This window comes from Carassius auratus, chromosome 10, assembly GCF_003368295.1.
Source record: "Carassius auratus strain Wakin chromosome 10, ASM336829v1, whole genome shotgun sequence".
NCBI classification, from domain to species: Eukaryota; Metazoa; Chordata; class Actinopteri; order Cypriniformes; family Cyprinidae; genus Carassius; species Carassius auratus.
The window spans coordinates 8,305,699-8,333,361 of NC_039252.1; the positions used below are offsets into that span (position 1 = coordinate 8,305,699).

Here is a 27,663-nt window from a genome sequence, read left to right on the forward strand (position 1 = left end):
TCTTGCATGGTGGCACATTCTGAAGTGCATGCTGATGGTTTGAGAGACGATTTTCTTCTTTATTGGTATTTTTGTCTTTTGAAAGAAAAAAAAACCTTAATAAGATGGAAAACAGAATCAAAAAGTTAAGGTAATACATTTAATTCAAGATAAATTCAGTGAAAACCAGTCTTACTCATTTTTTTCTTCTTCTTTTTTTTTTTTACAATTTGTTTACTTTGTTTTTGTATAAATAAGATTTGTGCTTCTCAGATTTAAATTTAATGATTTGTTTAATTTTCATTAAAAGTCAAAAATGTGAAGATGTTTTATCTCATTGAAGTTGGTATGAAGATATGGCATAAATTGAGAACAGAATTGTCCTATGTGAGGTTTCCATGTATTTTCCTTGTCGGTCATATGAGCATATGCAAGAGTTCAAATGAAACATGCCTTAAGCGTTTCCTCTGATCCCAGAGCAGCTGTTGGCACTAACACTACACACATTTTGCTATGTACGCTTGAATGTTCTTCTATGCGTGGTATGTAATCTATGTAAAATGCAGATGGGAACTGAAAGATTGTTCAGTTTGAGACTGCCAGTGATTTATAATCCCAATTCCTCTCTTTCACCTCTCCAGAAGTGAACTTGTCGTGTGCTGGTGTTTATTCTGTTGGCTGTGCTGTTTGAGGATGTTTGCTTGCTATTGAAAATGTGTCGAAACCCCTTGGAAGGTGATGTTACAAACAAGAAAAGCTAATAAAAGTAAGAAAATAATTGTTTTCTTCTCGGTTCTTAAATTGCAGCCATTTGTACAATTTGTATAATAAATAATAATGCATCAAGAATTAGAATGCACCAGAATTAAGTGGAGATCTTACACGGAATCCTTTCATAGTCTGTTAACATAACATTAAATTTATCATATATCACGAGATGTGATATCTGAATCATATACTGTATATATATATATATATATATATATATATATATATATATATATATATATATATATATGTATATATATATATATATATATGTATATATATATATATATATATATATATATATATATACGTATATATATATATATATATATATATATATATATATATACCAAAATGTAGAAAAAGCTCATTTGAACTTTCACAATCAAACCTTAAATAATGTGCCATTATATACTATCATTGTTTACTAAAAACTAAAGTTATGTATATATAAAATAGCTTAATATTTTAGGGGAAAAGATAAGTTCTGTAGTGTAAATAAATAAAAACCTAAAAAACAAAACATAACGCTAAAACAAAATTCAAAACAAATGATCACTGAAAATATGACATAATTGATCATTTTAAGACCAAAACAATGTTAGTTCAGGTTAGAAAATGTAATGTGGTGCGGCTCCATAAATTTGTAACCATATTTATAAATGAATATTATACATTTATAAATTAAAAAAGTATATTTTTTAACATAACATTTTAATAATACTGTTGTATTTCATTCAACTGACACAATACAATGCAATGTGTAATTTAAAATATGCAAAACACATGAAAAATTTGTCTATTTGTATTTGCACAAGTCAAATAACTCTGTCCACAGTTATTTCATTACCAAGCAGAATTGTTACACTCCAGATTGTGAATCTTCACAGCTAAACTTCACTAAAGTGCAGATGCATGTCATAGACGTTGCCACATGGTGGTGCTGCTGTGTACGACAACTAACTAGATCCCCGGTCATTTTTGTTCCATTCCACAGTGGCTTTGTAAACTCTTTTAAAAAACTGAATACAAATATATTCTTTTTAAATCATTTCACACAGCCTCACCGTCCATCTTGCATATGGAAACCTGATGAACTTTCATTGTCAGAGATGTTTCAGGTGCATTCAGAGCACTGCTGCTATGTGCAGTATATGAGTTCTTATTAGTGACAAGTGATGCAGTAGTAGGCTTCCCGGAGTCAGTAGATGTAGATGGGAAACACTGTGCAGATTTGGGGCCATGCACAGGGTCTCGTGCAGAGGCCGGAGGGCTCCAGGTCCTGTGCGTTCTGCTGAGGCAGTGGCCACGGAGAACGTTCAGGAAGGCCTTCTTGAACTCCTGACTGAAGCACGGGTAGATGATGGGGTTGAGGCAGCTGTTGAAGTAGCCCAGCCAGAAAGTAATTTTAAAGACAGTGTCCGGGGGTCTGTGGGACGGGAAGATGGAGCCTTTGGAGACACAGAAAGAATGAAAAAATGTAATTACTACATGCAGCAAGATATCTCCGTCATTCATAAGGATCACCTCAAGACGGAGGGTCAAATGGTTTTGGATGTTTCATATTTCCAAAGGCTTTGCTTTGATCTGTGCATTTCCTCCAGTATTTTGAAAGCTTTCAATTCAGTGCAAAAATGACTGACTGACTCATAGAATCTTAGCTGTCCAATTACTAAACACACAGGCTGATAAATTAAGCTGCATTTCCATCAAACATTCAATGAAAGCTCAAATGAATTGCCTGCAAACACATGTGGAATCCTTACAAGAGATGGTTTTCTGAACTAGGGCTGCTGTTTAGCATATAAAAGCCTCGTCTCTAGGTTGAAACAGAGTGCAATACTTTATCTTTCTTTCATAATTCATTCTGTTGTTGTAAACAAGCTCATTTAAATGCAATCTAAAAGGCCCAGCAAGGATTATGTCAATGCTGTTTACGCACATAGGCATATTGTGGGAGAACACTGGGTCGTTTGTAAACATGGGTGAGCATAAACAACAGAAAATGAATTTAATGTTTCACTGGAAAACAGTGTGTGCACTCATAAGCCTCATTTAAAATGACAAAAGATTCAGAGAAGTATGTTCTTTGAGTTATTGCAGTTTCAACAAAATCCGGTCATTGTTTACTCACCCCCATGTGGATACAATTCAGATTTTTTTTCTTCTGGCTGTTTTCTGAGCAATTCAAATGAATGAGGAGGAAACAGCTAAAATGACACTTATGCAGATTTATATGAGGAACAGACCCAAATTTAAGATATTAATTTGTGCCTGTTGATATTTATGATAATCTCCCCTCTGCGGTAACTTAAAACTCATCTCGTATTTGGCATAATCATTTATCATCTTTATTTTGAAGAAAAACAAAACTAATATAAAAAATTATATATATATATATATATATATATATATATATATATATATATATATATATATATATATATATATGTGTGTGTGTGTGTTTGTGTGTGTGTGTATGTATATAAATACAATTAAAGAAAAATTGTGTGGTGTCAGCAAAATGTTGAAAAAAAACAAACAAAAAAGAGAAGCAAAACAAAACAAGCTTTTTTTGTTTTGTAGCTTTCAAACTAGTTATCTCTAAAATTTCATTTGTACTTTCACAAACAAACCTTAAATAATTTGCCATTATTTTTATTACTTTTTACTAAAAAACAAATGTATTTAAACAAACTGCTTGATATTTTGGGGAAAAATCAAAGATGTGTAGCGTGACCAAATACAAAGAAAAAAACAAACAAAACAACTAAATAAAATAAAAAACAAAACACAAAATATAATACAAAAAGCAAAACAAAACAAAAAGTCACTGAAAATATTACATCATTGATTCTTTTATAACAAAAACAATGTTAGTTCATCTTTGAAAATGTTATGTGGTGTGACTCCATTAAATGAAACCATATTAACAAATAAATATTGTACATTTATAAATTAATAGGTAAATGTATAATATAATATTTAGAACAGATTAATTTTATTTTTGGATGGGCTTTGCTATGTGTTCACACAATCATTTATTTTATACTCACTTATGGGCAGCACTAGGAAAAAAGGCAGCCAGCAGAGGACGAAACATCCCACCACAATCCCCAGAGTCTTGGCCGCCTTCTTCTCCTGTGAGAACTTAAGCAGACGCATGAAGGCGAAGTGTGAGTTCTTCGAGCGTGCCGCTGCCTCCTTCCCGGCGGCCTGCTGGGCGTTGCGACAGTGGATCCGCAGGGTCACTCCGTGCTCAGTTAACCCATTCGTCTGCCTGCCTTTACTCATAGAACGAGTCTTCTGCCAGGCCACCACATAAACCCTGCAGTACATTGCCAAAATCACTGCCAACGGCAAGTAGAAGGAGCATGCGGCAGAGAAGATGGCATATCCTGGCTCTTCGTTCACTCTACACACCGACTCGTCCTCCGGCATGGGCTCCCTCCATCCGAACAGTGGACCGACGGAGATGGCAGCCGAAAGAGCCCATAGAGCTGCCACTACAGCCAGTGCCCTTCGACCGGTAGCCAAGGAAGGGTACCGCAGCGGGTAACTGACGGCCATGCAGCGATCCACAGAGATCATGCAGAGGCTGAGGATGGATGCCGTGCAGCACAGCACATCAAGAGCAGTCCAGGCGTTACACAAAGGACGGCCGAACACCCAACGGCCCAAGGCTTCAGATGCAGCAGAGAACGGGAGGACCACGGAGCTCAGAAGCAGGTCTGCAACAGCCAGATTGGCGATAAAATAATGCGTCACGGAACGGAGGTGGCGATGGCACACCACAGAGAGGATGACCAGGATGTTCCCCATCACACCGAATATTATAAAGAGCACCAGCACCAGGCCCAGAGCCAGCGTCTTGGTGATGTCTATGTCAAACGCAGCTATCGCAGTACAGTTGGGACAGGTCTCAGGGAAAAAGGTTAAATTTATGTTATCTTCTGCTGGAAGCACGTTGGTCATCTCTATGTTAAGATCTAGTAATAACCATCCATGACTTTTAATATGTTTGTGGTTTCAACACAAGCTAGTAGTGTCACGCTTTAAAACACTTGAAACTCACATTTCATCTTCTCAGGGATCTCTTTTGATATCAGCCATTAGCCATCATAGTTGTTGTGATATTGCAACCTTAAAAAGAAAAGAAAAGAAAAAGTATAAGCACCGTTTCTGGCAGGACCAAAGGCCACTGTGGGAATTGGTGTATGCTAGCATGCTAAATTAACAATGTTATTTATTTTCCCCATACAGTATTTTTTTATTCCAATGTGTTTATTTTTTTGTGTGTTTTTTTTTTTTACCCTAGCCCTAATCTTAATGAATACAAATTGTACCATTGCTTTCCAGAAGTACAAATAAAACAGTAAAAGTTGTTGAATTGAGTCGAGCTAAATAACCTGTGGTTCAGTGAGTGAATGATCCAGTTCAGTGAGAGAGTGAGTTGTCTGGATGATTTAATCCATGATTCATTCAATAACTAAATTGAATTTAGACTGATTCACAAACAAATTTGAATGAATCAGTCCATGACCTATATGATGTATGATTTATGAAAAAGAATGCTATTTTTCTAAAGTTTGATTTATTTTATTTTATTTTTTACTTTTTTAATGCAACCCTGTGGATATGTATCTTTACCTACATCTTGACATATCAACAATTAATAAATGAGTCATTCTATATTTAGGGGTACATTTCTTGACAGCCAAAAAGTCAGAAAATCAGTATTCTTTTTTGATAAATAAATTAGGTGGTTGAATAATATAATGTGCTAAATAAATTGTTTGGCAAGCTTAAGCGCTAATGACTTTTTAAATATGTTAATTAAAATTAACATTTGATTAATTATTTTGTAAAGTGTGTTACAGACACATGTTGTGTCAAATGAAACATGAATGAAGTCCCACGTACTTGATTACACATTTGTTTGAAAGTTTTTGAGTCTATTCCCGGAGTTTTTGAGATTATCTAACCGATTTGAAAATATGAATTGGAGCTTCTTAATGGGTGTACATTGGGATGCTATCATGAAGGATGATACTTTTCTTTAACATAAATCCACAGTAGGCTGAATTTAGTGTTATTCACCATCCTTACCAAAGTCATCCATCTCGATATCTTCATCTTTTTTTCTGACGGATTAGTTCACATTTAAAAGATTTATAACATAAAAACCATCCATAACACAGCTGAAAAAGTAACACAGTTGACAGGTAAGAATGAACTTAGTATCCATAAAGCATTCTAAACACACACACATTATAATAATATATATTATAACGTAAATAAATAAATAAATCTATTTTATTACGAAGGTAAATGACGTTTTCTAATGCATCATGCCAGTTCAAGTTGTAAGGACTATACAATAACATCATATAGGTTTATGTCAATCATTAGGAATTATGAATGCTTTTTAACCCTTGACATATGTGAATATAATATGTATATAATAATATGGATATATAGTTCATAGAAAGTGTGGCTGTGATAGATTAGTTAAGTTTATCCATTATTTTCCATGGTTTTAGGCAATTCCTATGGAGATTCTGTGTAATGAAAATAGTTTGTGAATATTTATTTTACCAACAACACTCAGTTGGAGCATAAATTGTGACTAAACTGCCAATATTGTCAACTGTGTTAATCCTTGTCAACTGTGTTACCGTTAATGGGTAACACGGTTGACAGGTAAGGTAAGCCTTGTGCAAACTGCTGACCATGGAATAGTTAGTACATGACCTTCATTAACTTCTGTTTTTATACTCTTTCTCTTCATATGTGATGCAAGTTCACCAGAACATCACAGTTTACGGTCAATTAATCTACTCTATGTGTAGACAATAATAAAGATCAAATACTGAAGTGGAGAAGTTATGACTTTCCACACTGTCTTCACATTTCCCTCAGAAAAAGGAAAATAGATCAGGTGATGTTGGACATGTGACTTTGGAACAAACCAATGCTGATTTATAGGGGGTTTTATAGGGAGTAACACAGTTGACACTGATTTCCGGACATATACAAAATGGATGATTTAATGAAGATGAATGAGCAAAACATTTCTTAAAACACCTTTCTCATAATTGAATGATTATTTTGGTCAAATATTTATAAGAAATATATACAGAAAAAAAAAAAAAAACTCACATTTACCAAATCGGACAAAACAAAAACAGCAAATGCCATTTTTTGCAAGATATATATACATCAATAAAATATATAAACAAAAGTTATTAAAAATGTATAAAATTGATAATAGAGTCCATGGACATCATGACGTACCCCTAATTATAGAATGACTCAAATATCTACAGTGATTTAAGTTTGAAGTATTTTAGCATTGCTTTCCAAACAGTAACAGTTATGTGTCTTATTCAATACCTACAGTATGTGATTTTTTTCAGTTTGTGGTTTATGCGTTCAATTTAGACGGAGGCATCGGTTTCATTCCATTTATTCATATGGCAGAAATAGTAAGAGCAGTGTGCTAGGATGCAATTCTGAATTCAGCCATTGTGTTCTGTTCAGACTGATTCATTAGAAGGAACCAGATGAATGATCACAATTGAAAGTTGTATTTATTATTTTGAGGCACTTACTTATCAAAGTCTCACAATTCAGATCAAATAGGCCTATATATATTATCATAAAAATGTCTAAATATCTGGCTGTGAACCATTTATGTTTTTAGCTCCAAGCAGTTGAGTCTTAACCCCTCTGCAATAAGTAATAAGATGGAAAAGTGCCCGTTTCTTCACGTTACTGTTTCAGTTTAGCAGTCACGTCCTGCGGATGTTTAGGCGCCTCAGTCCACAAAAGCAATTTAGGACAGATCTTTTCGTCAATATGGTGTAATGAACCAACTGCAGGAGCTCATATACAGGACAAAATATATGTATTTCACTAAGCACCTGTTCCAAAAACCTTAGGAAAAAGCCATTTAAGATGTGTTGCCAGAAATCATACAGAAAAAAAAGCTTTTAAGCTAATTAAGCAAAGCTTGGGGAAATATATTTAAAGATTTATACACAGCAACACTGACATCTATAATGTCTTGGCAAGAGCAATATTTCAACAAACCATGGCAACATGGAAGTTAATATGCCCTGTGCTTACAAATATAACCTAGGTGAATACATTCAAACCATAAAATGTCTGATTAAACAAAAGTCATGTTTTGTTTTAATCAGGATTGTGCTGACTCTCAGTCTGTCTATCAAATGAGAGGGGATCTTAAGGATAATGATTATATTATATCATTATACAGTGTAATGTTTGACAAAATATTATGACCAAAAGCCTTCCTGTGTTATTTTTGTTAGAATCAAAGGCATTTAAATGGGAAGTTGTCACAAGAGTGTGCGTGTGCGTGTGTGTGTGTGTGTGTGTGTGCGTATGTGTGTGTGACCTTGGACCACAAAAGTAACACATAGTCATAAGTAGCACAAGGATATTTGTAGCAATTGTCAAAAATGTATTTCATGGTAAATATCATTAGGATATTAAGCAAAGATCCTGTTACATTAAAATATTTTGTGAATTTCTTACCATAAATATATAAAAACTTCATTTTTGACTACTGATTAGCATTGCTAAGGAATTCATTTGGACAAATTCAAAGGCAGTTTTTTTCAATGTATAGATTTTTTGCACCCTCAGATTTCAGATTTCCAAATACTGTATCTCAGCCAAATATTGTCCCATCATAACGAACCATACATCGATGGAAAGCTTATTTATTCAGCTTTCAGACTGTTATAAATCTGGTTTTGGTCCAGGGTCACAATTCTGATCACATGACCATATCTGTTTAATTCCAGTTGCTGTCTCCAAAAGATGATGTTAAAGCGCCATAAAACAGAGTAATACATTGGCTATATGCTCTATTATTAATGTTGTAGTAAAATAAGTCATTATCACAAGACATGTCAGTAAATACTGTACTTGTATTTGTGATCCAAGCTTTGAATGAACAGATTCATTCACATTATGAAAATCACAAATATTTTACATTAAATGCAACACAGTAACAGTAAAAATAAATAGCCTATGCATAGTTGGTTTACTTCTGATACTAGAAAATAGTTTTGTTTGCAACTTTCTTTTCATCATATTGAGCTACTTTGGAATTTCTCACCGTCTTTAATTATGAGACCAGGAATAACTCCTTTTCAGATGCAGTTTTGTGAGCGAAATGCTCTCACACAGCTAGAATAATATGGGGATTAAAAGAGTTAAGAAACGTGTCGTTTTCATACATCAAAACCACTGCACGAGGAAGCATTTGTGTGACTGTGACTGAACATTTAACTCAAAACCTGACTGAGACATTACAGTTGTGACAACACGAGTAGCCTGCTAGTTCTACCAGCTGTTCACACTGAACAGTAATTGAGCTAAACAAATGGATACAATTTCAGTCACCGGTTCTTCTAGCCTACCACAATCGCATATCTCGTTCGCAATTATTCATTCAATCAATCAAACAAACAATTCGCGGGTGTTTTCTTCACTCTGAATAAATATCCGTCTCAAATTAAATTGCACTTACCGTTCGGAGCAACATCTGTAAAAGCGTCTGAGTTTTGAGAGAAAAAAATAAAATAAATAACACGAGTCTGATGAGGAATCTGATGGGACGCAACAGTGTGTGTGCAAACATCTCATAGGCTACTCACTTCGACCTTCTCTCTCTCTCTCTCTCTCTCTCTCTCTCTCTCTCTCTCACACACACACACACACACACACATAAACATTCACTTAAAGATTATTAAAAAACGACTCTTATAAAAAAAACGAAGCAGGTTCTTAGAAATACTCATATCATGAAGTATTTAAGCAAAAACAAACAGATAACCTAGTAATTTCCACAAAAAAGTATTCTAAAACTTTAAGTGCGAAAATACTTGAAGTTCACTTTTAAAAGATGAGTATACAATGAAATCATTAATTAAAATGTTTTCAAACATTAGTGTATGAACAGACATTAACATTGTAGGCTATTTCTGACACATTCAATACAGACATATTAAATATATATATAAATATTTATAATGGAAATTTGCCTCACATATTTAATAAATTATAATAAATGATAGTTTTGACAACATTCTTTTTTTTTTCAAGAATTTGAGACTTCAGGTGAAACATTTCTTGCTATTATGCAAATTAGTTTGCCAAAGATGATCAAAGTGAATTTTAATTCAGAATGTTTATTCATGTTTTATTTAAGTGATTGTTTGAATTAAGTGCATTTTTAATGATCAATCTATCTGAACTATAATAATAATAATAATAATAATAATAATAATAATAATAATAATAATAATAATAATAAATGTCAGTGATCCATGTGCATTTTAAAACTTAAGTGCTTTTTGAGCCTCTTAGGATTTAGGTCTTCTTTTTGTTGGTTTGATGAAGCTTTCTGAACACAATTAGTTTCTTCATGAACAGTCAGTGGAGAATGGTGCACTTCAATAGCACTGATCCTTGATGTCCCTGAAGGTCAGCTTTGGTAATGAAAGTGAATATCACGGCTAAAGAAAATAAATGATTTATGTTTTATGAAATGGCTTGTCCACTTGTGGCTGTGAATGTCGCTTTGCGTTTCTCTAACTGTCCATTGCTTTCTCTCAAAGATCCATCATCATGATTTGTTTCATTACTATTACCACAATAATCCATGCCCTTAATCTATGAAAAGAACAAAGTCCTCCAGCTCTTCAAAAGTTATGTGCCTCTATTGTCACTGCATGGGAACACAAATTAGGTGTCATGTAAATGTGATGGTGTTCTTTAGGAGTTGACATCTCCCATCCACTTCCATTGTATGAAAAAGAGCAGCATTAACATTCATCCAAACATCTACTTTTGTATTCAACAGAAGACTTTCTGAATAACAAATAATTCATTTTCATAAAAAAAAAAAATCCTCCAAATACAAAGGAATGAAGAACATATGCATCCCCTTTGTTCTCTTTTTGTTTGGCTACATGTCCATCATAGAAGGCTTATTCATGCACGATCATGTGTCTATGAGCTTTAGTGTCCTTAAATCAATACAGTGAACACTGTCCATCTATTGTTTGCTTTCTTTCTCATGTTCTTCACATTCCCCCCCGCAGTGCTGGATGCAGAACTTTATGCAGAAGTTTAATGCAAGCATGACAGATTGCTTGCACTGATTTTGAATGCCTTGGCATCCATCTCCTCCCTTTAATATTTAAGCTATTGAAGCACTTGCCTCAAAGCCGCAGTCTCAAGACGTGCTGCGAATGTTAAGGCTCCTTTATTGTTTAGTTGTAGGGTTACTCTGGAAGCCAGCCAACATCAGCAGTTGCACAAACCATAAAGAATATAGAGGAAGGAATGAATCTTCGCTTAGACGCTTTACAAACAACAGATCAGGGGAATGAGGTTTAGCACCTGAAAGGTGTCTTGGCCTGTAGAAAGCACATGCGGTCCAATGGATCCATTACATAATATTAGAATGAGCAAAAATACCAGTACGTGTTTATATTCGCACTGTATTAATATAATAATAAATGTGTTCAGGTATAATATATAATCTTCACACCCACAGCCAGTTTAGTTATTGTTCTTGCGGGAAATATATGTCACAAGCAATTTCTGATTAATGTTTTTGTTGTTGTTGTTGTTGATTTTTCATAATTTTTCCAGGCTTCTTACTTCACCACATATTGAAAAAGCAAATTCCACTCCTGTGAAGATCAATGGCACTCAGGTTAGTTACAAAACCAGTCCAAAGCATTTCAGAAGCAGTTTATTAAATAAAATAATAATAATAATAATCAAAAGTTACCAAATGCCATATTTAAAAATTATCAGGAAATTATTGGAAGAGTTTGAAGTGTTTTCCTGCTTTACCAGTTAGTTACAGCTTCCTCTTAATATTTTCACTTTTCCTGTTGGTTCAGAGAAGAATGAGTTTAGCAAGTTCAGCAAGACTATATATATATATATATATATATATATATATATATATATATATATATATATATATATATATATATATATATATATATATATATATATATATATATATATATATATATATATGCTTCTGTTTTCTATGGGCAGCATGATGCTGGAGCTGCTAGCAGGGGAGCTGAACACGCAGCGCTGCTTGGGCTTTTGACTCTTTTGTGGCAGGAAGGAACAAGGAAAGTGTTAAGGAAAGTGTTTGTGATCCGACTCACCAGCAGATGGCAGTAATGTACTGGTAAGTGGGGTATGCCAAAAAAAATTAAATAAAGAAGAGGAATGTTGGAATGGGAATAAGGAAGTAAACAATGTCCACACGAGAATGAGATGTGTTTTCAAGGGAAAGAAAGCGAAGTTTTCGTAGTGGGGTGCAAGTACTAAGTAACGTTAGCCGTTAAAAATCAACTCAGTCGGCTCGAAACGGCATCAAATTACCCCGCGTCCCCTTTTTGTTTGTCACTTAGTGAAATGTTATTTCTTAAAAAGGACGAGCTGGTGAGTAAACAAACGCTTCTATAAACTCACCATCAGAAACAATATATGACTCAGTTTGTATAAATAACCTCTTGGGTGTGTTATCTAAATATAAAATAGCATCTATTAAAGAATTACTTCTCTTGACACAGACTATCACCAGGATGTTATCAACTAAAACGTGGACTGGCATTTAGACCGTAAACGTGACAGTCTTAAAGTAATAGAAGACATCATGAGTTTTGCTGCACTAGTAGCAATGTATGTACTGTGTTTTAAGTTATTATAGCCTAAAAACTTTCTCTCTGGTTTCCAGAATAAACCAAATCAAAAGCGGATGCACTCTCAGGTAATCACGGTGTAACGTTAGTTTGCTTGCTTTTCATCATCTTCATGTGCCAATAAGCTAAAACATCATCATGATGGCAAGTCAAAACAACACAGCCAGTGCTGCTCCAAACGATAAGGCGAAATACTCCAGGCTGGCTGATAGTGATGAAGGCTACATTGATCTACAGGTGAGGAACACTGATGCAAGAAAATAGTTCATTTGTATTATATTGTTTGTAGCATAAATTAATAAACACTGTTTTATAGTTTAAGAAAACGCCACCTAAAGTACCCTACAAGGCTATTGCGCTGGCAACCTTCCTCTTTCTTGTTGGCTCTGTATTGATAGTTGTTGGATCCCTTCTTTTGGCAGGATACATTAATGTCGTGGTGAGTAAACAAAACTGCAGTAATGCAAATATCTCTCAGTATGTTAGCAAGTAATGTATGGTCTTGTTCTAGTACCCAGAACGCACGATTCCTGTTCTCATCATCGGCATACTGATCTTTCTTCCCGGAATCTATCACCTGCGGATTGCTTATCATGCTTCCAAGGGTCACCGTGGTTATTCTTACGAGGACATCCCGGACTTTGATGACTGAACGGATCTGGTCATACCGAATGCTGTGACTTTGATGTGTTTTCTGCAGATGTTGCATGATTTGCCTTTAGACTTTAATTCTCTTTTTACTCTGAGTTTCTCTAGGAGAGACCGTATCAAGCTATCTTTATTTTACCAAAAGAAAACAGAAGTGCAATATTAAGCAAAAAATATATTTTTTTTTTAGCTGAATACATGAAAGGCCAATGAGAAATATGCTGGTATTTTCGTAGCTTTGATAAAACTTGAAAAAGTATTGTTTTAAAAGTTTGAAAATGTATTTATCTGTAATGAAGCCAGTTATGTACTGTATATACACTATCAGTCAAATGTTTGGACACAGGTATCCCAGGATGCACCTCTTGAAGTCCTCAGTATCCACATTATTTTTCCCATAAGAGTGTTTACTAAAGTTTCAGAGTTGACTGCACTTTGTTAAACTTTTCGTTATTTCCCTACAGCGACTAATGAACAGAAAACAGCTTACGTCCACTTTGGGAAAAAAATTTTTTTTCATCATAGACTTTTATTTGTGTTCCCACACTTGCATATTTGTTATTTTGTAATTTTAATGACCTTAGCATTATATTGAAGTGTCATATCACTGGTCTGAGCAGTTGTGTCCAAACGTTTGACTGCTAGTTTAGTTGCTATGCAGTATTGTTTTTGTGGAATAAACTGGTTTTATTAATTTTCATGAAAGTGTTTGAAGCAAATATTAATGTTCGCCTTCTTGCGCTTCTTATTTTTTGAATGAACAAAAAGTTATATTTTGAGATCCACTAAAGGCTATGAGAAGTAAACATTTTTTGATATCTATTTGTATTGATTTAATTCTGTATTGATTTATTTGTATTTCTTTATTTATTATTGTAGCAGACGAAGGGTTAGCAGCATACTGCTGATTGGAACGTGCATTTGTGCATAACGCATAGTACTGTTTCACATAGTATCATAAAGTATATACTGTGAAATATGCAACAGGGTAGTGTTCCAACAGCCAGAGACGCTCCCTGTCCTGAAGAGAAAACACAAGAAACTCACTGCCCTCCAGTGGGCAGTAATTGAAAGTGTTGGACCAACTACATGTGACTCATATCAATAAGAGTTAAAAAGTCAAGAAAAACTTTGAAAACACTTACGGCATAGTTGCCTAATTTATACTAGGGCTATAACAATTAATCATTAGGCTACTGGTATTATTTACCGTGATGATAAATAATATTAGTAATAATTTTTGTTAAGAAGATATTAAAGCATAATAGACTATAGTACGTGTTTGTATTGGACAATACAACACTTGAATACTATGGTTTAGCTGGACTGAAATTCATGGCAACACCCATGGCAAACTTTAACTTAAGCTATCATTTTATCCACACACCACATTCTGTGCCAGCTCTTGTTGGAGACGTCATAGATCACTAGTTTACTGCTGTTTTGCAGTCTCACGAGAGATTTCCGTGTGCCCAGATGACAAACAAGTTTAGAATCTTGACCAAAGTACAACATCGGACACACCTCTGCTCTTTATTAGTAGGTCAGAGTTATAGTGAAACACTACGCTGTAAAAAAAAAAAAATGCTGATGAATAAAACGTTTTTCTTTATTCAATGTAATTTGTCGTGCGACTGTTAAAACATTTAACATATTAAGTGTAACTGTGTTACTAAACCGATTCTTTCTTTAGACGTGACAGCTGATTATGTGTTAATGTGTGCACTGGTCCATTTGTTTCTCCGTGTGCGCTCTGCGCATGCGCGTCCGTGTTTGCATTAGTTTGGTGAAACAGCAGCGGGAGGAGTGAGTGAACTCAACGCGAGAGGTGCGCTGATGCGCGAGCGCACACCTACCATAGAGACAAAGTTTATGCGCTTCGTTCTCCTCACTACATTCATAGAAACAAGAGACAACCGACATATCTCTGGCAAAATGTTTGAAGTTGTCCTTGAGAACGGATTGTGATATGGAATTAACGCTGAGAGAGTATAAATTCTTACTTTGGAATAATTCTCATCCTGGTATTTTTCCGTCTTCAACGCAAAACAGCGCTCCTTACCACAGCTGATAGATGAAGTGATACCGGTGAGTATTAACAACAGTTTACTCAGACTGTTTTCCTAATGAATGTGGTTCAGTTGCTTTGACGCAATGTATTTTGTTTAAAGCGCTATATAAATAAAGGTGACTTGACTTGACTTACAAGTTTCGTTCTTTAAGATAGACCAGGTTGGAAAGAAGGAACATTTAGATCAAAAAGTTTTCCATATCATAACGCACAGGATCATGTTCATTGGCCAAAGTTAAGTAGTATAAAGTAAGCAATTACATTTGTATGCTCATTTGGCTCTATTGATCCAAAGATAATGGCATTTTTTTTTTTTTTTTTTTCTGTTTGTTTGAGTACTGGGGGATTTATCTAACCGTTGACTGTCAGTGGCCTTTCAGTGAGGACGAATGAAAGGGTTTTTAATTGCCCCTGCAAGGGGTCCAAGTGGATTTGTGGGGGCAGGTTGAGGAAAATTTCCAGTATCTACCCAGCAGAGGCTGGCAGGATGTTGTAGATGTTGTAGTTTCTGACCTGTTCATCTACAGTACAACATAGAGGTGAATTCAGGTTGATTGGGACACTTTTCCCCAGTCATTTCCATGGCAAAAACTGTCCCAATCAAACTGAATTCAGTCCTGTATTTGGACATTTAATCTTGTTATTATTTTTTATTATTTAACTCTTATTGTATTGCCATTATTGAAGTTCATTAAGCCTTCATTGATCAAACTTCCCTAAGTGAGTGTAAACAGCCCTTATTGAGTGTAAACAATGGTTGTGACAATGGATTTTCCTTTTGGTCAGATGTTAGCCCAGTGTGACTCACGTGTACATCCTGAGTCAGTCGTGTGTAAGGTAGTCAAATTCGCAGTACACCACAGTGAATGTAAGGACATCGCTCTTATTTACAGTGATATTAATCGGTCACTTTTTCCAGGCTCACTGAATCCAGATTATCCTGGATTACACCGAGAGTGTGTCTGATCCCAGCTGTCATGAATCAGTGAGCATTCATGCACACCCCCATGCGATGTATGGATTATGATGCATGCATATGCAATGGTGTTAAATTATTATCAGTGGATAATCTGTAATCAGCACAATCGTGGACATGGCACTTTCTCTCCTCACCAAACGTCTGAAGACATTTTTTAAGGGGTTTGACACTTTTGAATTTGTACGTTCTTATTTCCGTCACTTAGTTTTGTTTGTGTTTGTACCACTGCAGGAATTTGCATGTTGGTTAAGGACTGACAAATTCATGGTCAACTCCTGGGTTGACTGCATGTTTTTCCTTAAACAAACCGTGATCTCATTCCTTTCATTTATATTATTATGATTATTTTTTAAGATTAACACGTTTATAATTGACTAAAGCAATCCAGCTATAGCAGCTAAATCTCTATTATCCTTCTAAAATGTGTTTGGATGTTTAAGTGCACATCTGGCTGCATCATCTGTTGAGTTCATTAAAAGGGTATTTTTTAAGTTTTCGTAAAAAAAGGAAAGTCGGTTAACTTTTCTGACCTCTACAAATCAATGGCCAGTCCATTTGGCTGATGAAATCCGTGAGCTCCGGTGTAGCCGCGATCACGTCAGCAGGGAATCTGCTCTGAGCCTCTGAGTTTCAGGTCCAGCTGCTGTAGATGAGCTGTTTGTTTGCTCTAGTGAACAAATGCGTTTGTAAAGTAGGACTCGCTTTCACAGTATGACGCGACTTCTGTTTTAAAAGCTTTGGAAGAGTAAATAGTTGCAGGTTGCTAGTGGGGATTTTTCTTGTTTGTTTCATCCTTTACTATGTTTTCTCAGGTTAGTTTATTGCTTTGCCACATCTCAGAGGAGCACAATTATGTGAGGTTTTGTTACATCTTTGGCCTCATTTAAAGTCAACATGAAGAATCTCCTTTTACATTCATCAAGTGAAATAGAATATACAGTGACTCAATATTATAAATTGGGAATTTACAGATTTAAAGCAGGTATCGTATAGAGTAGAGTTCTGCAGTAAAGATTTTTGAAAACGTTTCTGAGTTTCATAGTCGTCCTTTTTTACTTGAATGCAGAATAGGTCAGATGTGAATAATTGAAAGACCGGTGATCTTTTGCATTAAGCTCAAGCTTGTAACGAATTGTCTATATTTAGCTTTCACACTCCATTTAGCCCAGTTCCTTCTCATCACAGCCAGATTTATAGACTGACACGAGTTCAGCCTGTCCTTTGTAAACCCCAAGAATGAATGGACTGCCAAATTGAACTCTTTCAGTGCCTCGAATTAGCATATCCCACAATACGGTCCCAGTTTGGTGTCATTTGAAGACAGAAAATGGTATAATTCAACATTTGCTTCCTGGTTAGAAGAGATTTATAATGATCAAGTGCTGTAACCCTTGCCCTTGAAGGTTAAGAAATAGGATTTTACTGGCGCTACAACAGTAAATCAGAAAGACAGCCTTTGTGTGCTTAGTAATTTATGTAGGACTTTGGTCTAGCTGGGATGGTGTTAAGATTGAAAACATTATTTCTCAGTCTGTGTGAATGTTTAAAATGACCATTTAGTTTTAGTTATTAGAACCTTATAGCCTAGAAAACAGCATGTTTAATTTTGTCCTTTAGCAAACATTTTGGGAATGTTACTTCTGAGTGTTCTCTAAATGTTTTGAAACAAGTAGTAAATAGCAACTTGAATGCTAGTCAAAAAACGTTGAGGAAACCTTGCTAGAACATTAGCTGTGGGAACACACGGCAAACAGTAACAGAGCACTAACCTACCAGCTTTTCTCAGAGAAACAGGTTTATCAGCATCCCATAGAGCTGATGCATTGAATTTGTACAAAAATTCGACTTAATTACTCAAGTTCTCATGATTTTGTACCACATGTTCTCTGAATGGCTGAATAGATGCTAACAAAGTAGCCGGGTGTGCGGTGAGAAACCTGTGACCTGTGGGATTGTCCTGGGACCCATTGCAGGATCCTTCAAGAATAGCTGTCTCTCGTTGCGCGGGAGGGTAATGAGCAGGCGTTTGCATTGTGTGCTGGTGTGTAGCGCACAGGCTCACAGTGAACTAAGTGGAGCGCTAGCCTTACCCTTTGCACAAGTCACACGCTTTAGTATTTCCAGTGGCACCCCACAGACCTATTGCTTCTTGCTGTGTTAATGATTTACTGGAGACATGCAACAATTCGGCATTCACTGAGGGCATATTTACACCGATCTCACAACTTCCTGTCTACCCACATGATCATTGTTGATGGTATTCACATTTGTAATATCATCATTACACAGGTTAAGTAGATCAGTATCTATATACGAGTAGCTAACATGACATGTCAAGAATTGACACCAGGGTCCTGAACAGTGTTTGGGAAAGTTACTTTTAACAGTAATGCATTACGATATAGTAATTCTCAATAAAAAAAGTAACTAATTGCGTTACTTGCTAACTTTTTATGGAAAGTAATGCATTACATTACTTTTGCGTTACTTTTTTGTCATCTGAGCTTGGTTTACTTATTTAATTTTAATAACAAATCCCCCAGAAGTTATATTTTTGGCAAGTGCTATTAATAAGATTTGGGCTGAAGGAAGTGCGTCTACCTCTTCGCCTCACAGTTTCTCTCAACATGGGGACAGGAGATCTGTCAGGGAATACATTTGAAAACTAAGTAACTTGTGATACTTATTTGAAAAAAGTAGCTCAGATATTTTCTTGTAAATGTAAAAGTATTGTGTTACTTTACTAGTTACTTGAAAAAGTAATCTGTTTACGTAACTAGCGTTAATTGTAATGATTTCTGTTGTAAAATGTCGTTTTCTGTCTCTTACAATATTCAGTAAATTTATTCAGTAATATTCACTATATATAGTGTGCTATTTAGATATGGGATATATAATTGAGATTTTAAAACAAAGGGCTTTGTAGTGGAATTAGGTCATAATTAGTGGTGGGCCATTATCGGCGTTAACGTGCTGCGTTAACGCGAGACTCTTATCGGGCGATAAAAAAAAAATATCGCCGTTAATCTATTCTCAAAGTTGGGTTGGGAGCTGGGTCTATACTAAGCAAGGTATGATGACTTTCAGCTTGATATTTTATATAACCGACTGGTTGAGGCCAGCCTAAAAAGACGCTCAGAACAGCTGCGCATCGTCATGAAAGCGTATCTTTTTCACCTGTTATTAAGCCTTACCGCTTGTCGATTTAAACATTAAAGCATCCAAACACAAGACACGGAAAAGCTGAACAGAGTAGCGCGTGTCGTGTTAGGTGCGTACGAGAGAGAGAGCCGCGTATCACGGACAGCGACACTGAACCGAGCTCTCTTCTGCGAAGTTCTCCTGGAAGTCCCTCCTGCACCTGAACAAATAAAAATCACAGTTTGAACAAACAAAAAGATGTGAAAGAGCCCAATTCAGTACTCACAGTGTTCTTCAGGGCTCGCGCAGAGAAAGGCGCCTCAAAACACTTGAACATCGAATTTGCTTATTTTTGCTCTTGTGCCGACAACTACATACAAAATATGTCAAAATATCCACCTTGGAAATTATGCTCGAAAAAACTGTCGGTTATTTCTTAAATTAAAGTAAGCAGTTGAGAAAAAAAATGGGATGTGTATTATATGGGATGCATTCATCGTCTCTAAAAGGGACCGCGCCTAATTTAGCTACTGGCTGCTGTAATGTTAATCCAACAAAATGAAAATGAAAATCATTCACTGCTCTTGACTGACTATTTTTGTAGTTTTAACAGTCAAACCAAAAACTATTCAGAAACCAGATATAATTTTTGATATATATAGCAAAACTGTAAAAATGTGAGAAATGTTGAAGGTGTCTGAATAAATGTAGGTTTGATTGTATATTTTACATTGAAAACTATCCAGTGCTATTTTACATTTAATTATTTGGTTTCTGTACCTTGACACCTACAAACTTGAAAAAAACTTAAACATTGGTGTGAAACAGGCGTAAGGTTGTTTGCACCTTGTGCAACGTGGATTTAGTTTACAGATTTTTCAAGAACTTTGTGATGCATTTTGGAAACAGGAGATGAGCCCTTTTCTAATGCACCACCTAGCTTGATAAACCCCTTCTCAAAGATTTACTGTTTGTCAATTTTATTTGGGTGTAACATATTCTGAATGCCTTCGGCCGAATTCGAATGAGCCATTTTAATCTAGATTAATTTCAAGATCACAGTGAGAATAATCTAGATTAAAAAAATTAATCTATGCCCACCTCTAGTCATAATGCAAATGTTAAATTTTGCATAGATATGTAATAAATGACAGAGGCTTTTGGTAGTTACAGTGAATTTAATCACATTTACGGCTGGAAAACTCAGGAGCATTCTCTCATGAGTTTAAGACATCAGATGCCAGCCTGAAGTTTCACTCATTGCTTATGAGTCAAACTCATTTCACCACGAATTAGATCGATTCAGAGATGTTGTTGAGCTTACTGTGAATATACAATACAATGTGTACATGAGATCCCATAATATAATATAATCCTCCTGTATGTTCTGAGATTACTGGAACAGGCACAAAGCAAAAGATGGGGTGGATGTGTTTGTGACATACTATATATGGTTTAGCTCATATCCACTAGGTCGTGTTTGGCATAATGCTTTCTGTGGTTGAGGTTTGTTTGCCTGTCGTTTGATCTTGTATGTTTGATGTTCTTCAGGTATGTGAATCTGTATGAATACCCATCATGCTACTGAAGAAACCTCCTCTGTTGGAAGTCATTGTTGCAGTTCTGTCCCTAATCAGTGAGTATTATACAGTAATTACTTTACAATTGATATACACAGCAACCTTCTTCTTTTTATTACTCATTAGTTTAAATATATATGTATAGTTTTTATTCTTTTTTACAAGATTTCCACATATTTTCTCCTAATATAAGATCACACAAGTGCATCTGAAGTCCAAGTCCGTGCCAAAAGAGGGGACACTGCAGTGTTGACATGCAGTCTTCCAGCCCTGGATGAGGGCAGCTCTGCTCCTCAGCATGTCATAGAGTGGGTGCGTCAGGGCTATGATATCCCCATCCTCATCCAGTTTGGAGTGCACGATCCCAGGGTGCATCCCAACTACGACGGTGAGTGCCTAAACACAGGGGTCAACAACCTTATGCACATGAAGGGTTGTATTTTAACACGTAAAAATCAAGTAAAATTGGATAAGAAATTATAAATGGATAATAAATACAAGTGTTGGAATTTTTATTGCATCAAAAATAAAATGTAAAGGAACACTTTAGTTTTCCTTTAATAAACTCCTAATTTGCCAATATTAACTATTAAAACAGTAGTTGTTAAATTTAGGTATGGGGCAGATTAAGGGATCTAAAATATGGTCCTGCCGAATATGCCATTAGTGTGTGCTTTATAAATACTAATAAACAATATGCTAGTAATATGCATGCTGATAAGCAATTAGCTAGTTGTTGACACACAGCGCTGTTAGAGAGACGAAGGCACTATGAAATCATAAACAAATTCTTCTAGTTGTAATCCACAAATATGAAGAGGGTCTAACACACAGGGTAACAGTCATAATTCCGGACAAAAGAAGACAGGACAGACTTTACTTTAAATACTGGACAGTAGTGAGAATTGGTCCTTAAAATAAAGGGTTACCAGATGTATTAAAATGAAATTAAAAATAAATAAATGAAACAAATTTGAATAAAAATTATGAATTGATAATAAATAGCAGGGTTGCAAATTAAGCCTAAATTAAGCTGTTGCTCAGTCAAGGATGTCTAATTTTGGATTAGATTGTGATTTGCTGTATTTGCTTAATTTATTTGTACCATAAATTAAAGAAAAATACATGATTATTATTTCATTCTTACTCATTTTTTTATCCCTAATTATTTATTTTTTAAATTGACCTTGACAAATGCAGAGAATATTGAGGATATTGAAAGAGATCATGTATTTGTTTTCCCATCCTGCTGTAAAAGTAGTTCAAATAATGTTATTTTTGGGGTATTTTTCATGCCACACGTTTTTTTCTTCTTCTTTTTTGTATTATTGAAAAAAATCATGCAGTAACAGGGTTGACCTCAAAATGTGGATACAGCTTTTTGTTAATTGAAATTGGTTAGTATTTGCAGCTCAATTTTATTACAATGAACTGAAAACTATTTCAACAGATTTTATTTACATTTTGGTCTTGGATTTAAACGCCTACACTGTTAGGACAGTTGGGACAGGTATAGGGCTTTCTCGAAAAGCTTGCCAAGTATGGACTGTGTATATCGTCAAGTATGATAAACGTCTGCAGATTAACTAAATGTAAATTTAAATGGAAGTTACATTGTAAGTGTGGACTGCCATGTTGTAAACCACATCCAACTATGGACAATGCAGTATCTCTCACCTCTTTCGTAATTCGTTCTCCTGAGTGCCATTTCGGTCATAGCTTGTCTCAGCTTACAGAAACTCTGCTCTTTTGTGTGCTTGTGGGACTTGCTAGTTTCTCCCCCTCTCTCTGCTGAAGTCCCTATTGTGTCTTTGGGAGCTGGAATACAAAGAGTGTCTATGGGGAATATAGCCTTTCAATAGGTTTAAGATACTCCCTCCCCATATTTAAAAAAATGCAATGGCTCTAATTCAGAAAGAAACAGGCTATCTTGGTTGCACTGCTAATTTTCTGTGCATGGATGAGCCTCACCTTCCAGGCAGTGAGCGGACGACAGATTCAGCCCTGCAGTTTATGCGTGAGCACAGTGCGTCTTTACGCAATTAAACTAATTCTCAAAGACAGCACTGCGCCTGTTCATCACGATGTTGCCTGGGTGATGGAATGCAAACCTACTGAACCCATCAGCAATAACTGGTTAAGTTAACTTATAGCATGGTTCATTGCCAAATTAATTTTCTCATGCACCAAACAATGGTCTATGTGGCAATGTGTAAAGAAGTACGAATTTGTTTACAAGTAAAATTTAATATACAAATTTCTTTACTTATGACCAAGCAACAGTTAATAAGTGAATTTGTTTACTTGCAATACACAAATTTGTTTGCAAATTTGCAACAAGCAATGTTTTTTAAATGAATTTGCAGTACATTTTTAAGTGAATCTAGATGGCTTTTTAAGCTAATTTATTTACTTGTACATGAAAGAAAAGTTTGGTGAATCTGTTTACTTGAGCAACACAACACTACACGCACAAACTTTACATCTACATCAGGCAATATTTTTTAAGTGAATTTTCACAATGCTTTGTAAGCTCATTTATTTACTTGTGCGACAAGCAACAGATCATACACAAATCATGCATTTTTTTTGTTCAAAAATAAACAATTTAATTTGTTTGCCTCTGAAATATGCAACGGTTAATATAAACAACAAACAACATTTTTATGTGAATTTGCTATGCTTAATAAGCCAATTTCAGTTCTTGCACGACATGCAATAGGTAAGTGTATTCACAGTGGTTTATAAACAAGTTTGTTTTCTTGGACAAACAAATGATAATGTAAGCAAAATTGATTAATTTAACAAGCAACAGTTTATGAACAAATTAATTGAGTCTTGCACTAAACAATTGTTTATTTGTTAATTTGTTGCAAGCAATGGATTACCCACCAAATTCTTTTTTTTTTTTTTTTTTTAACTAATTCAACAAATAATGGTTTATGCACAAATTTGTTTACTTGTGCGACAAATAATGTCTATTTATTTGTGCTAGAGTCTGTTCATAAATCTTTGGTTAATAGTGGATTCACATCTTTTAGCTTGTGCTAGCATTTTGCAGTAGCATTTTCAGTGGTTTCCGAGACTGAACACCAATAAATATTGATTTTATTCACATTCCTTCCTTGTGAACTGAAAGAAGGAATGAATGGCCTCACGTAAACCAACAACCCAATAAAGGTTAGAGGGCGTCACAACTGTCGTTTTACGTGATGAGAAACAAAGAAGAGAAACAAAAGGTCTGAACCTGGGACTTTTTGTGCAGTGAGGGGGGCAGGTGCAGCATGGGAAGAGGTGAAGGGTGAGCTTGGTGTGAATTTCGTCACCTTAGGCTAAATAGTGTCTCATGTGTCCACTCTGGAGCTCATAGTGATATGTCACAGTTGTTATATGCCACAAAGTCAGGCACATTTAGGGTTTGTGATGGTGTATATATATCTTACCTAAATAGAATCTAGTTTGCAACATTGGTAGTGAAGTAGTAGCGATCTATAGATTGCAGTGAAAAGTGTGACCATCAGTGGACTTTTTACTGATGCTCTCTGTTCCAAATTACCCCCATCCCCCTCATCTATCAGCATTCAAAAACTCAATTGAGTCAAAACTCTTTCTAACTAGCAGCATGCTATCTTGAAAGGCCATTGGTCCGATCAAACCAAGCACCTTCCCAGTAGCCCATCGCGGTGATTCAAATTTCAAAAGATAACAGTGTCTTGAAACACAATAAAAGAATACAGCTAATGACTATGGTGTGAAACCCAATCCTCCCTTTCCTGAGATGAAACTGGAGAGTCTCTACCTTGGAAACTACGCCAAGACGTGACACAATGTCTCTGGATACAAGGCAGCGGATAGGATTTAGGCTCCAGGTTTCATAGCCTTAAGTCAAAGACTTAAATTGAATATAACCTTCAACTAGCAAACCTTCAAACTTTGAACCAACCTTTTTGAACAGGAACAGGTGGATGTGATCACTTGAGTGTAACTATATATTCGATAATTTGGATCATTATAGCCACTTTCAAATTAGTGGCCATTCTTAAATAAAACCTATTCATACAAACCCAAAATTCATTCAGAACATAAAAATCAACAATTTACTCTACACTGTGCCATGAAATATTTAACATCATTTTACTTATTAATAAACATGTAATGGATTTCAATACATTACAGTGCATAATACAATAATGTTGTTAATATTGCTCTATAGTGAAATGAAAAGCTTAACTTACTATCTTGAATATAAAGCTTTATTTATTCAGTTATTTCTCTGAATAAATTCCGATTTCAGAATGAGCACTTTGTCGTTTGTTTTTATATTTTGAGGTCATGTCCGTCTGATGTTTATCATGTTCATGATGTTCGCTACTGTAATGAACGTATCTTTTTAATAAGTAGGAGAAAATCCCCAAATTTAAAAAAATAACCGTTTACAAGCCTAGGGTGTTTGCATTGTAATAATGTACAGAGATACTTTATATTAATAAACGCTGACTTGTTAGGTGATGTTTTCTCATTAAAATCATACAGTTTCCGATTAATTCAATAGAACGTTTTCGCACACTAGGAATTAACAATATGGCGGCGCGGCGGCTTCACTTTCATGACGTCTTGAGGAATCCGGTTCTATATTATAGATCAGTGGATTAGATAAATTTGTGTCATTTAACATATTCAGTTATTGCAGGTTTCCATCATTTTCTGAGTTTGTATTTGTTTTAATTCATTGTGATGAATACTTTTTTTTTTTGAGTGGGATGAATAATGCACATTCACATTTAGTCTAGAACTACATCATGTTCACACAGCACACACAACGCCTCTGTACTTCCAATTTCTCCAAATATGGGGAGAGGAGATTTATCAGTCAATAAATGGGAAGTCAAAGTAAAAAAGAAACTCAGATATTTTCTTGTAAATTAAAAAGTAATGCGTTAATTTACTAGTTACTTGAAAAAAGTAATCTGATTATGTAACTTCCGTTACTTGTAAGGGATGCAATACTGTGGTAAAAACTTTGCACATCTCTTAATAACTGATAGACCTCTTCCCATAACTATTTCCATATATTCTATCTGTTTTGACAACTTCAGTATACTGTCTAGCGTAACTCCAAGAAGTCTGATTTCCTCTACCTGTTCAACAGGCACACTCTTAACAGACAAATTTAATTGTGGTTTCATTTCCAGTATCACACACATGATCAATCATATCACACAATCCACTTAAATAACAACTGTTTGCACATGGTGGTCTATAGCAGCAACCAACAAACAATGTTTTGACAAATGGTAACGGTACTTGTTGTAACCACAAAGCCCCTATATCTACAGGCATTAAATCTCGTCTTATCTTTGCTGGAATATGATTTTTAATATATATGGCAACCCTTCCACCATATCTATTTCTTTCTTTCCTGTAAATATTATAACCATTTATATTTACTACATCATCTGAGATTGTTGATCATTGAGATTGATCAACATGTGTTTCTGTTACTGCTGAAACATAAATATTAGTTGTAATCAAAACATCAGTTATTTCGGAAAGTTTATTCCTAAAGCTACACATATTCATATGAGCTCATTTTAATCCTTTCCTAGGTAACTTGATTAATACTGTCAGACACACAAACACACGCATATATTTATATACGATTTTTTTTTTTTTTTTTTGCTTAATTGAAAATTTTACTTAATTTCATCCGATTTCCTCTAGTCAAAACCCTATTTTTTAATCCCTGTCACCCCCGATTAATTTATATTGTGGATGTGTGTTTAATTTATCATAACAAATATAAGCTATCTCTCCTCTCTCTCTCTCTCTCTCTCTCTCTTTCAAGTATATGTTTGTGCCTTTGAGGTATTTTGCTCTCTCCAGCACTGCTTCTTAGAATTCCCATTTTACATCTTTCCTATTCTATGTGTTTCTTCAAGGTAATTTTATTTCAACTGTTCTACTTTCTTGTATTTCCTTCATGAGCTCATCTACTCTTTGATTTATAATAGTCATAATAATTAGTTTAAAAGTGTTATAACTGTGTTATACTATACTGAAGGCATTCTTTCTAAATATTCCTAAGTTTGTTTTAAAACATGATTGAACAGCTGTAAAACACTTGAAATAATTGTAATTCTTCTTGCAAAAACCTGGTATAACACGATGAAGTAAGTTGATACAAATGACAGCACATGTTACTTCATATGTTAAGGAGTCTAATAACAGTTTCCCCGGAGATTTGATTCGCCGTCGACTAAGCAACAGAATGAGCGTTTGTTTGTCAGCTGCTGTGGGAAATGGTTAGTCAGTCATAAACAAGTGAGTTTGTACTTGCGTGTGAAGACTTTAGATAAATCTTTGCTGCACTAGAAACAGGTGGAGACAGACAGAAGTTGCTTTTTGTGCTTTAATGTATTAGAATAACTATAGATGGTTAGTTATTCATAAATGGGCATTAACTTTCATGTCTAAGGTTCATTTACTTATGTTTTTCCTCATAAAATATACCCAAAGGGCAGTTTTATTGCTGAGTTTTTATTTCACAGATCTGAAATTAAGTTCTCTACATTTGATTTGCATCACATTGGTCTAGATGTTTCTCCTTTGGTCTGCATGTAATCACTGTTCATCACAACATGCGATGTGGTACTCTCCGAAATGGGGTCAGGGTAATGTGGAGAAGACTTGTTGAAAAAGTCATCATCATTGTTTTCTTTG

At 35.1% G+C, this 27,663-nt stretch overlaps 3 protein-coding genes across 5 annotated transcripts in view; 2 read left to right on the forward strand and 1 right to left on the reverse strand.

Annotated features, from left to right (window-relative positions):
* Positions 1-1,483: 1,483 nt before the first annotated feature.
* On the reverse strand, positions 1,484-9,440 carry adra1ab (adrenoceptor alpha 1Ab). Its single transcript, XM_026273453.1, has 3 exons — positions 9,314-9,440; positions 3,804-4,890; positions 1,484-2,198 (listed from the first exon to the last, which is right to left on the reverse strand). The coding sequence occupies exons 2-3, from the start codon at positions 4,720-4,722 to the stop codon at positions 1,801-1,803; spliced, it is 1,317 nt and encodes a 438-aa protein (XP_026129238.1). The 5' UTR covers positions 4,723-4,890; positions 9,314-9,440; the 3' UTR covers positions 1,484-1,800.
* A 2,595-nt stretch (positions 9,441-12,035) lies between these two features.
* On the forward strand, positions 12,036-13,872 carry LOC113109714 (transmembrane protein 230). 2 transcript variants are annotated; one of them, XM_026273454.1, is made up of 4 exons: positions 12,036-12,264; positions 12,560-12,761; positions 12,841-12,963; positions 13,036-13,872. In XM_026273454.1, exons 2-4 carry the CDS (start codon positions 12,663-12,665, stop codon positions 13,174-13,176), a joined length of 363 nt encoding a protein of 120 aa, XP_026129239.1. In that variant the 5' UTR covers positions 12,036-12,264; positions 12,560-12,662; the 3' UTR covers positions 13,177-13,872. The 2 variants fall into 2 exon arrangements, with proteins under 2 accessions (XP_026129239.1, XP_026129240.1); XM_026273455.1 differs by lacking the exon at positions 12,036-12,264 and adding an exon at positions 12,276-12,463.
* A 1,084-nt stretch (positions 13,873-14,956) lies between these two features.
* Positions 14,957-27,663, forward strand: part of LOC113109715 (protein turtle homolog A-like) — a 29,563-nt gene continuing 16,856 nt past the window's right edge. Inside the window, exons 1-3 of one of the 2 annotated variants that reach the window (XM_026273459.1) lie at positions 14,957-15,260; positions 20,915-20,999; positions 21,137-21,331. In XM_026273459.1, the coding sequence (XP_026129244.1) occupies positions 20,942-20,999; positions 21,137-21,331 (253 nt within the window). In that variant the 5' untranslated portion in view covers positions 14,957-15,260; positions 20,915-20,941. The remainder of the gene's footprint in view (positions 15,261-20,914; positions 21,000-21,136; positions 21,332-27,663) is intronic. The other variant, XM_026273458.1, reaches the window with a different exon arrangement.